At 35.5% G+C, this 12,224-nt stretch overlaps 1 protein-coding gene across 3 annotated transcripts in view; it reads right to left on the bottom strand.

Annotated features, from left to right (window-relative positions):
• TLL1 (tolloid like 1) overlaps positions 1-12,224 on the bottom strand; it is a 323,151-nt gene that overhangs the window by 158,422 nt on the left and 152,505 nt on the right. For all 3 annotated transcript variants that reach the window (XR_015144096.1, XM_086346186.1, XM_086346187.1), the window contains exon 2: positions 3,739-3,849. Coding sequence is in view for 2 of the 3 variants with exons in the window: in XM_086346186.1 (XP_086202312.1) it covers positions 3,739-3,849 (111 nt within the window). In the remaining variant the exon portion in view is untranslated. The remainder of the gene's footprint in view (positions 1-3,738; positions 3,850-12,224) is intronic.

Raw genomic sequence — 12,224 nt, 5'->3', positions numbered from 1 at the left:
GTTTGAGACATTTCTAATAGCATATGTAATGAATATTATGCATTCAAATAAATTTTGAAAATTAGTTTCTATAATTTATAAAAACCAATAACATAGCTTTTAAAAAAGTCACAAGGTGAGAATCTGTAAGGATGCCCAGCTGCAAAATACATTCTATTATGTTGGTGCAATTTACAATCTTTATAAAAAAAGATACAAAGAATTTTATAGCTCACAATGTAGAGGAGGGGTTTGGGGATAAAAAAATATATTTCCTTGCAGCTTTAAGAACAAAGTCATAATCATAAAGCAGAATATTTGATGAAAATCCAAGTCTTCTGATCCTCATTCCAGGTCTTTAACAAAATGCTTTCTTAATTTTATCACCTAGTTTGCCTTCTCCTTGAATTCTGATAGACAAATACAAAGAGTTATCACTGAGCAAACAACTAATATGATCACTAAAGATATCAGAACAAGAGATTCATGAGCCTGTGGACAAAGCCAATGAAAGAGTACCAGAAATTCATGCAAACAATATGTTCTTGCATTTTGAACTATTTCCTTTCAGTATCTCCTTTCCCTTTGAAATTAATTCTAAAATGTAATTACCTAGATTGAAGCTAATAAAAAGTAATAAATATTGTTAACATATAAGCATCTTTTAGGAAATATCAATTAAGTCCGTATAAGTTAAAATGCTTGTTTATTGAGTAACAGTCTGCTTAATTATTTGAATTACATGGTCACATTCTTGCTATGCTCCTTGAGAAAAATTTTTGAAATATTTTTCATTGACTATTTTAGAAAGATGAAGTAATACTTAAATGTATTCATTCCTAAGCAGTTATAGCAAATATTTTTAAAGGATGATAAAAATGTATTTGAAATGACCATTGCATAACAATTATATGGTATATTAGATAGGCCTGAAACACATAGCTATAGATATAGAAGGAGGCTAATTATGAGGAAAAAATAAATGTCTTAGTTAATATTAAGGTAAATTATAAGCATAAGAATATTGTAGACTAGAAAAAACATTTCAAGACTATCAAAGTCAATAATATTTTAATATTTTAGCAAGTTTGAAAATTTTTATAGCAATATAAATAAAATTATGCATAGATAGTTCATTGAAATAAGAAAATTCATAATATGTATTTATTTCTCATATTTTAAAAATTCTAGAGTGGAATTATATAAAACAAATATTTATGAAAAAGACAATATATTTTCAAATAAGCAAATAAGAAATATAGTCAATGCAGCACAAACTAACAAGAAAGGGAAAAGACAGTAAGAAAAAACTATAGAATTCTTTTATGATGTCAGAAATTCAGCTGAATAGTGCAAATTACTTTGAAGCATGTACTTTTCACATATATATTTAGAATATGTCTTTATGACAGTATGATTCTGTTTTATGCTTTTCTCTAAATAATAATTTACTTTCAAATATTAGCATTTCAGAGCTTAACTATAAATTAAATGACAAAATTATATGCTGGGTTGACCAATATATAAAATTGAAAAACCTGAACCCCTGCAAAACATGAACAAATTTTCTGGCCAACCCAATAGTATTAATTTTCTAAATCACAGAAAATTAACACCTCTAGTGCAAAGAGAGGACAATGGGCTAAAGAAATCTCTTTAATAAAGCATAAATCTAACAAAATGTTTAATCAAACCTGAGAATGTAATGTGATAAATTTAAGGTTCTGCTGAGTTGTCTCATTGCTGTCTTTTTTGAAATCCACTGTTGCAGGGGACAGCGACAGTGTTAAGTGTGAGATAGTGTCTGCAGTGTGTCAATAAACATATCCTATAGGAATGTACTATCTGTGACTACACTGCAAAGCAGTTTCCTCATATATTTGGTGTATGTTTCAGAAAAAACTCACTATATATAACAAAGACTAAAGGTTATTACTTTTTAGTACCATATTCATTTAAATAAATTCCTTAAGTTTTATTACCTTACATAAATTTCTCATATGTAATACTTGCATTTTGATTATGTACAATAATGTCTTTATTCTTAAAAGGGCATGCTAACCTACTTAACATTGAAAAGCTATTTTGTGTGCATGTGTGCATATGTGGTCAGTTACTCAGTCGTGTCCTATTCTGTGCAGTCCTATGGACTGTACTCCGCCAGGTTCCTCCATCTATGGAATTTTCCAGGCAAGAACACTTGCCATTTCCTACTCCAGGAGATCTTCCTGATTCAGGGATCGAACCTGCATCACCTGGGGCTCCTGCATTGGCAAATGGATTCTTTACCACTGGTGCTACCTGAGAAACCCTATGTTGTCTGCAATTAACTTCAAAATATTTTATACATACGCATGCATACACACATACACAGAATATGGTAAAGTGAACAACTGCTGAATCTTTGAGGTGATGGGTGTTGCCTGCATCATCCCATCAACTTTACTATATTTTTGAAGCTTGTCAAAATAATCTCCGGGAGTTGGTGATGGACAGGGAGGCCTGGCGTGATGCAATTCATGGGGTCGCAAAGAGTCAGACACGACTGAACAAATGAACTGAACTGAACTGTCATAATAAAAAGTTGTGGGAAAGAAAATTGGGAAAAAAGATTTGTTAATTCACAGTAAAGAGTCTTAAGACTAAAATATATTTGTCTTCTAGATACCACAAAGGGACTATATATTTTCCATGGAATACAAGAAGGAAATAAAAATAGCATTAGCAGGAGGAGAGATCAATGAAATCAAAAAGCATGACTGAATAAATGCTTTAGCTATAACTACAAAAAGAAATTTTACATTTTTAACCTTTCAATTTTTCTCCAAAGTAAAATACAGAATAAAAATTGTATCAAGATAATATAAAATAATTTTCAAATTTTAATTAAATTATTTTAATATGAAAACCCAAATATCTTTGAAATATTACAAGTCACATATAGGCATAATTCAAACATATGCAAACAGCTAAAATTGAAACTGTCTTCCAGGTTTTCATAAAAGTTATAAAAATAGATATACAATTTTTTCTAAATATATTTGTGTATAATCAGTCAAGAATACTTTACCTTCTGCATCTCAATATTCAAATGGGAGGCAATTGAGTATAATGTTTGAGAGTATGAAATTTAACCTTTCTCAGAAGTGAATTTTGGTCCTGACTCAGTCATTTCCTGCTGTGTGACAATAAGAAACTGTGTATGCATGCTCAGTCACTTCCATCACGTCTGACCCTTTGCGACCCTATGGGCCCTAGGCTACCAGGCTCCTCTGTCCTTGGGATTCTCCAGTCAAGAATACTGGAATGGGTTGCTATGCCTTCCTCCAGGGGATCTTCTTGACCCAGGGATTGAACCTCCATCTCCTGCACTGCAGGCAGAGTCTTTACCACTGAACCACAGGGGAAGCCCCAAGAAAAGTACATAACCTTATAAATCTCCTCCTCGTAAATCACAATAACATCAGCAGCTACTCATTATGTGGTCATTATGAGTATTCAAAGAGTTAACACCTGCAAAGTGCTTAAGCCAAGCCTTGTAGATGGTGAACACTACAACATCTTTCTTAAATACATTACATAATAAAGTTAAAATTATGAATTTATGAATAAAACTTAAATTTATAAATAGACTAATCTGTATCAAGGAAATCAAATTTGATCACCAGAACATTAAAAATGATCCAAATTGTATTTTAGCATTTCAAGAGTATATTTTCTTCTAAATAAATGCAAACCAAATCAAATAATCAAACGTACCTGTGATGTGTCCAAATTTTCCAAAGGGGTTCTGTGTAAGGTCAATTGTCCTATCAATTTGAAAGATATTTAAATCTTCATCATCTAAGGCAATGTCACCCCAAAACACAGCTAAAAAAGAAAATTTCAATTAAAATACAAATTATTTAAGAGCAAAAAGCAATGTGAACAAAGCTAATAAGAAAAAAATACTGCTAAAAATATGGAAATTTGGTCCTTATAACTATAGTGATATTTCAGAAAATAAGTGTACCTGAACGTACTGGGCCTGTTTGGGTGTAATGTGAGCCACATGTGAAAGAATGGATCCGCTTTTCTCACTTTGATGTTTTAGACGAAAGGGAGAAAGTCATTTTTCGAGTGAAATGATCTAAGGTTTACTGGGGCTGGGGTGGGGCTGATTCTTAAGGGTGTTGGTGATGGACAGGGAAGCATGGAGTGCTGTAGTTCATAGGGTCACAAAGAGTCAGACATAACTAAGTGAATGAACTGAATTGACCTTAAGGGAAGAGAATTCAGCGACCATGGCTAATTTGCAAACAAGTGAAAAAGAATGCTGGCATTTACAGCAGATGCCTGAGATAAGCAATTCCTCACGGACAGGTGGAAGAAGACGTAGTAGCAATTAAACCATGTGCTACTTTATAATTTTATAAAGTGAGGTGCAACTGAGTCAAAGAATCAGATCAGATCAGATCAGTCGCTCAGTCGTGTCCGACTCTTTGCGACCCCATGAATTGCAGCACGCCAAGCCTCCCTGTCCATCACCAACTCCCAGAGTTTACTGAGATTCACGTCCATCAAGTCAATGATGCCATGCAGCCATCTCATCCTGTCATCCCCTTCTCCTCCTGCCCCCAATCCCTCCCAGCATCAGAGTCTTTTCCAATGAGTCAACTCTTCACATGAGGTGGCCAAAGTACTGGAGTTTCAGCTTTTGCATCATTCCTTCCAAAGAAATCCCAGGGCTGATCTCCTTCAGAATGGACTGGTTGGATCTCCTTGCAGTCCAAGGGACTCTCAAGAGTCTTCTCCAACACCACAGTTCAAAAGCATCAATTCTTCGACGCTCAGCTTTCTTCACAGTCCAACTCTCACATCCATACATGATCACAGGAAAAACCATAGCCGTAACTAGACGAACCTTTGTTGGCAAAGTAATGCCTCTGCTTTTGAATATGCTGTCTAGGTTGGTCATAACTTTCCTTCCAAGGAGTAAGCGTCTTTTAATTTCATGGCTGCAGTCACCATCTGCAGTGATTTTGGAGCCCAGAAAAATAAAGTCTGACACTGTTTCCACTGTTTCCCCATTTATTTCCCATGAAGTGATGGGACCGGATGCCATGATCTTTGTTTTCTGAATGTTGAGCTTTAAGCCAACTTTTTCCCTCTCCTCTTTCACTTTCATCAAGAGGCTTTTTAGTTCCTCTTCACTTTCTGCCATAAGGGTGGTGTCATCTGCATATCTGAGGTTATTGAGATTTCTCCCGGCAATCTTGATTCCAGCTTGTGCTTCTTCCAGTCCAGCATTTCTCATGATGTACTCTGCATATAAGTTAAATAAACAGGGTGACAATATACAGCTTTGACGTACTCCTTTTCCTATTTGGAACCAGTCTGTTGTTCCATGTCCAGTTCTAACTGTTGCTTCCTGACCTGCATACATGTTTCTCAAGAGGCAGATCAGGTGGTCTGGTATTCCCATCTCTTTCAGAATTTTCCAGTTTATTGTGATCCACACAGTCAAAGGCTTTGGCCTAGTCAATAAAGCAGAAATAGATGTTTTTCTGGAACTCTCTTGCTTTTTCGATGATCCAGCGGATGTTGGCAATTTGATCTCTGATTCCTCTGCCTTTTCTAAACCCGGCTTGAACATCAGGAAGTTCACGATTCACATATTGCTGAAGCCTGGCTTGGAATTACTTTACTAGCATGTGAGAAGAGTGCAATTGTGCAGTAGTTTGAGCATTCTTTGGCATTGCCTTTCTTTGGGATTGGAATGAAAACTGACCTTTTCCAGTCCTGTGGCCACTGCTGAGTTTTCCAAATTCGCTGGCATATTGAGTGCAGCACTTTCACAGCACAAAGAATATACTGCTAAATAGCAACTCATTCAATACATTTTGATAAAGTGGTAAAGTACCTTCTCTGAAGATGGTATTGCTTAAGTATCTATAAAATATATAGATTAACTCAACATTTATTAGGCAATGGCTAGGTGCTGGCCTTTCATCATTAATAAAAAATAAGACATTTGTTTGTATTTTCAGGAGCTTCAAAAACTTTACCCTAATCCCAGAAATACCCTTTTATACTCAGAAGTTTAGGCTACTTAATAAAGGAAAGCTCTATAAACCATTGTGAATGAATTTACAACTAGTAAGCAAATTATTATTTTTTAAGGTCAGAAATATACATTTGCATAACGAAAAGCAGCCTCCTTGTTTATTTGAGCCCCAAAGTAGATTAATCAATTCCTTTGTACTATCAGATATCAAAATATAATAACTTTAGGAAATGTAGCAAATTTATGAGAGGATAAATTAATCATGAAATAGTAAAGAATTGACAAATGCCTTGGAAATTCTGGGATATTTAAAATTTTTTCTTCAGATTTTTCTTCTACAACACCAAAAAGGAAAGAAGGAAATTACATTAAAAATTATAGAAGGAGTCCTAATCAATATTTTGTAATAACCTATAAGGGAAATGAATATGAAAAAATATATATATCTGATTCACCATGATTTACACCTGAATTTAACACAATATTGCAAATCAACCATATTTTAATTTTAAAAATTAATAATTTAGAAAATGACAAAATCCATTTCAAATCACTTTTATTAAATTCAAACCTAAATATATATGAATTTTAGCTATAAAAGCTATTTAATAAAATTAGTTAATTCATAAAATTAAACTTCAGTCCTGAAAGCTATATATTGCTTCCGCCTTTGATCAAAGGTTTATGATATAAAATTCTGTACTTAGTTTAGTTCACTTATACAAATCTGACATGAGATAAGGGGTTTCTTTATTTGCAAATCTAGAAAGAAAGAAAATAGAAATTAGTTCAAGGTGGGTAATCAGTTCCATATATGAAAAAAACCTTTATTAGAATTAGAATTCTGTCATCAACATGAATCAGCTACCGGTATATGTGTGATTCATGTTAATGTATGGCAGAAACCATCACAATATTGTAAAGTAATAGTTCTTCAATTAAAATTAATTAATTAGTTTAAAAAATAATTCTCTCATCAAACTCTGTCTTCTGTCATCATGGCCCTACTGTCAATGAAATGGCAGTTTGCAGAAGGAAAGGGATGCTTGCCTGTGTGCATGCTAATTTGCTTCAGTCATGTCCGAGTCTTTATGACCCTATGGATTGTAGCCTGCCAGGTTCCTCTGTCCATGGGATTCTCCAGGTAAGAATACTGGCGTCGGTTGTCATGCCCTCATCCAGGGCCTCTTCCCCCACCCAGGGATCGAACCACTATCTCTTACTTCCCAGGCATTAGAAAGTGGGTTCTTTACTACTAGTGCCAAATGGGAAGCCCAAAGGGATGCTTACTGTCTTTTAACATCAAAGAGACAAAGGAGTCTGTAGAAGACTTAATAGCGCTAAGAAGTTGGTCTTGATGCCTGAAATTGAATACAGATTCATACACATGAAGCATGAATGTCTGAGTCTTCATCATCATCCCTAAAGCCAGACATCCTAACAAAGAGATGGCTTACCTAAATAAAATATTTTGGAGTTATATAAAAGACTTGTTCTTTTAAAAAAATAAAATTTGCACTTTTAGTTTCGAGATTTTTTGCTATTCTAAGTAAATAAAAGCTTGCTAGTTATTTAAATCTTCATCATGTGTATTTACTAGGCACATAGTTGGGGACACTGAATGGCGCTCTCAGTCTGCCTATTTCTTTCCAAGTGCTAGCAGACAACTAGAGACACTAAAAAAGTGCTTCTCTAACATTTTGTTTTGCCCAGGAATCACAGAAAATCTGGTTAAAATGCAGGGTCTGATTTAGTACCTCTGTGGAGTGATCTTCAGTTCAGTTCAGTTCAGTTGCTCAGTTGTGTCCGACTCTCTGTGACCCGAAGGACTAGAGCACGCCAGGCTTCCCTGTCCATCAAAACTCCTGGAGCTTGCTCAAACTCATGTACATAAGTCAGTGATACCATCCAGCCTTCTCATCCTCTGTTGTCCCCTTCTCCTCCTGCCTTCAATCATTCCCAGCATCAGGGTCTTTTCCAATGAGTCAGTTCTTCACTTCAGGTGGCCAAACTATTGGAGATTCAGCTTCAGCATGTCCTTCCAAAGAATATTCAGGACTGATTTCCTTTAGGATTGCCTGGCTTGATCTCCTTGCAGTCCAAGGGACTCTCTAGAGTCTTCTCCAACACCACAGTTCAAAAGCATCAATTCCTTAGCACTCAGCTTTCTTTTCAGTCCAACTCTCACATCCATATGTGACTACTGGGAAAACTATAGCTTTGACTAGATGGACATTTGTCTGCAAAGTAATGTCTCTGCTTTTTAAGATGCTGTCTAGGTTGGTCATAGCTTTTATTCTAAGGACCAAGTGTCTTTTAATTTCATGGCTGCAGTCACCATCTGTAGTGATTTTAGAGCTAAAGAAAATAAAGTCTGTCATTGTTTCCCCATCTATTTGCCATGAAGTGACAGGACCGGATGTCATCATCTTAGTGTTTTGTTTTTTGTTTTGTTTTTAAAATTTATTAAAAAATTTTTTTTAATTTAAATTTATTTATTTTAATTAGAGGTTTGATGCAGGATCCAGGAAGCTTGGGGCATCTTAGTTTTTTGAATGCTGAGTTTTAAGCCAAAAATTTCTCAATAAATTTTCTCAATTTATATCAAGAGGCTCTTTAGTTCCTCTTCACTTTCTGTCATAAGGGAGGTGTCATCTGTGTATCTGAGGGTATTGATATTTTTCCCAGCAATTTTGATTCCAGCTTGTGCTTCATCCAGTCTGGCATTTCGCATGATGTACTCTGGACAGAAGTTAAATAAGCAGGGTGACAATGGCCTTGACATATTCTTTTCCATATTTGGAACCAGTCTGTTATTCCACATCCAGTTCTATCTGTTACTTCTTAACCTGCATACAGATTTCTCAGGAGGCAGGTAAAGTGGTCTGATATTCCCATCTCTTGAAGAATTTTCCACAGTTTGTTGTGATATACACAGTCAAAGGCTTTGGTGTAATCAATAAAGCTGAAGTAGATGTTTTTCTGGAACTCTCTTGCTTTTTTTATGATCCAACAGATGTTGGCAACTTGATCTCTGGTTCCTCTGCCTTTTCTAAATCCAGCTTGAACACTTGAAAGTTCCAGACTGACATACTTTTGAAGCTCTGGCTTGGAAAATTTTGAGCATTACTTTGCTAGCATGTGAGATGAGTGCAATTGTGCAGTAGTTTGAACATTCTTTGGCATTGTTTTTCTTTGGGATTGGAATGAAAACTGACCTTTTCCTGTCCTGTGGCCACTGCTGAGTTTTTCAAATTTGCTGGCATATTGAGTGCGGCACTTTCACAGCATCATCTTTCAGGATTTGAAATAGATGAACTGGAATTCCATCACCTCCACAAGTTTTATTCATAGTGATGCTTCCTAAGGCCCACTTGACTTCACATTTCAGGGTGTCTAGGTGAGTGATCACACCATCGTGGTTATCTGGGTCATGAAGACCATTTTTGTACAGTTCTTCTGTATATACTTGCTACCTCTTCTTAATATTTTCTGCTTCTGTTAGGTCCATACCATTTCTGTCATTTATTGTGCTTATCTTTGCATGAAATGTTCCCTTTGTGTCTCTGATTTTCTTGAAGAGATCTCTAATCTTTCCCATTCTATTGTTTTCCTCTATTTCTTTGCATTGATCATTGAAGAAGGCTTTCTTATCTCTCGTTGCTATTCTTTTGAACTCTACATTCAAATGGGTATATCTTTCCTTTTCTCCTTTGCCTTTCACTTCTCTTCTTTTCTCAGCTATTTGTAAGGCTTCCTCAAACAATCATTTTGCCTTTTTGCATTTGTTTTTCTTGGGGATGATCTTGATCACTGCCTCCTGTACAATGTTACGAACAATGTACAATGTCCATAGTTATTCAGGCAATCTGTCTATCATATCTAATCCCTTGAATCTATTTGCCAGTTCCACTGTGTAATCATAAGGGATTTGATTTAGGTCATACCTGAATGGTCTAGTGATTTTCCCAACTTCTTCAATTTAAGTCTGAATTTGGCAATAAGAAGTGCATGATCTGAGCCACAGTCTGCTCCTGGTCTTGTTTTTGCTGACTGTATAGAGCTTCTCCATTTTGGCTGCAAAGAATATAATCAATCTGATTTGGTATTGACGATCTGGTGATGTCCATGTGTAGCATCTTCTCTCGTGTTGTTGGAAGAGGGTGTTTGCTCTGACCAGTGCATTCTTTCAGCAAAACTCTGTTGGCCTTTGCCCTGCTTCATTTTGTACTTCAAGGCCATATTTGCCTGTTACTCCAGGTATCTCTTGATTTCCTACTTTTATATTCCAGCCCCCTATAATGAAAAGGACATCTTTTTTGGGTGTTAGTTCTAGAAGGTCTTATAGAACCATTCAACTTCAGCTTCTTCAGCATAGACTGGGGCATAGGCTTGGATTACTGTGATATTGAATGGTTTGCCTTGGAAACGAACACAGATTCTGTCATTCTGTCATTTTTGAGATTGCATCCAAGTACTGCATTTCAGACTCTTTTGTTGACTATGAGGGCTACTCCATTTCTTCTTATATCTATATTTTTAACAAGCTCCCATTATCACAAATAATTATCACCTTCTTTTCATCTATTACTTTTACTTTTTCCTGCAAGTATAAATTTTGTTCCTCTGAATAAACTGGTAAACATTCAACCAAGTAAAATGCATTTTGTCTGTAGCACATTTATATTATATGAGTAATAATAAAACTCAAATGTTTTAGATTTTTATTTTCTTGTAATGACTTTTCACATGCAATAGGATTCATGTCTTGATGGATTATATAAAACAAAGATCAGCAGTCCAAGTTGATATAACACCTCAGAGAAGAAAAAACTCAGTCGGTAAAGAATCTGCCTGCAATGCAGGAGACCCAGGTTTGATTCCTGGGTCGGGAAGGTCCCCTGGAGAAGGAAACGGCTACCCACTTCAGTATTCTTCCCAGGAGAATGCAACGGACAAAGGAGCCTGATGGGTTACAGTCCACAGGGTCGCAAAGGGTCAGACAGGACTGAATGACTGAACCCCGGCCACGGTGGAGGAAGTGGCATAAGACCAGATGATTTTCACAAAGAGACGAAACTGCTCTGGAATACATAAGCCCATCTTTTATTGACTGCTTTTTTTCCTGAGCTGATATCTTCCGTAGCTTTGCAGTTATGAATATGCAGTGAACTGATTCAGCAGCAAACAAATATTTCTTTGAGAACAATCAGTAGTGAGTGACTAAGCCTATTCACTTCTGTGTAGCCTTGATATACTATAGACCTTATAACCGTATATATCTTTATATCTTGATGTTATCAACAGCAACAAAAAATTGACATCTTAGAATTTTCAACGTATCACATAGTTTAAAATGCACAATTTCTTCCTTTTTTGGCACACATTTGAACATTTCCTTAATTCACCTTCCACTTCAGTCTATGTCTTGTGCAAGCGTGAGTGCTAAGTCAATTCAGTCATATCTGACTCTTTGCAACCCTATGGACTGTAACCTGCCAGGCTCCTCTGTCCATGGGATTCTGAAGGCAAGAATACTAGAATGGGTTGCCATGCCCTCTTCCAGGAGAATCTTCCAGACTCAGGGATCAAACCCACACATCTTTTATGTTTCCTGCTCTCACAGGTGGGTTCAGTTACCACTAGCACCACCTGGGAAGCCCGTATCTTATTTCATGTTAAACATTTACTTATGCATTGGCATAGTGAAATAAATGATGAAAATTTATATTAATGACAATAACATTACAATTTGCATTGTAATCAAACATATATTTTTATATAGATTCCAAGATATTTGTAATTATCAGGTATATGTTGGAGCCTTTTGTTTTTCTTTCTATGATATTTTCTATTTATTTTACATAAAAAAACACAAGAATTGAAGAGAAATATTTTTAAATTATAAATCATCAATCATTAGCCCATTTAATACAGTGATTTGTGTTCAGTGATATCAGATGCAGAAATTAATACAAAAAAACTTATGATAGATTATGATATTAGGGAAATAGTACAATTAGAATATTTATTATCTGGAATTCTGCTCAGATTCTTACAAAAAATTGGGTTGTAGCTAACGAATAGGCCAAAATAAAATGTCAAAAAGTACAATTTTGACATTACATGGAAAACCACAGATTTTGTTTTTCCCCTGAAGGCTATTTGCATTCATTGTACTACAAACATTTTTTAAATC

This window comes from Bos grunniens, chromosome 17 (assembly GCF_055505025.1).
Source record: "Bos grunniens cultivar Pamir isolate PY7600 chromosome 17, Bosgru_T2T1.0, whole genome shotgun sequence".
Taxonomy (NCBI): domain Eukaryota; kingdom Metazoa; phylum Chordata; class Mammalia; order Artiodactyla; family Bovidae; genus Bos; species Bos grunniens.
The sequence above is the reverse complement of the archived record's forward strand: the minus strand, read 5'-3'. Positions and strand labels throughout refer to the sequence as shown.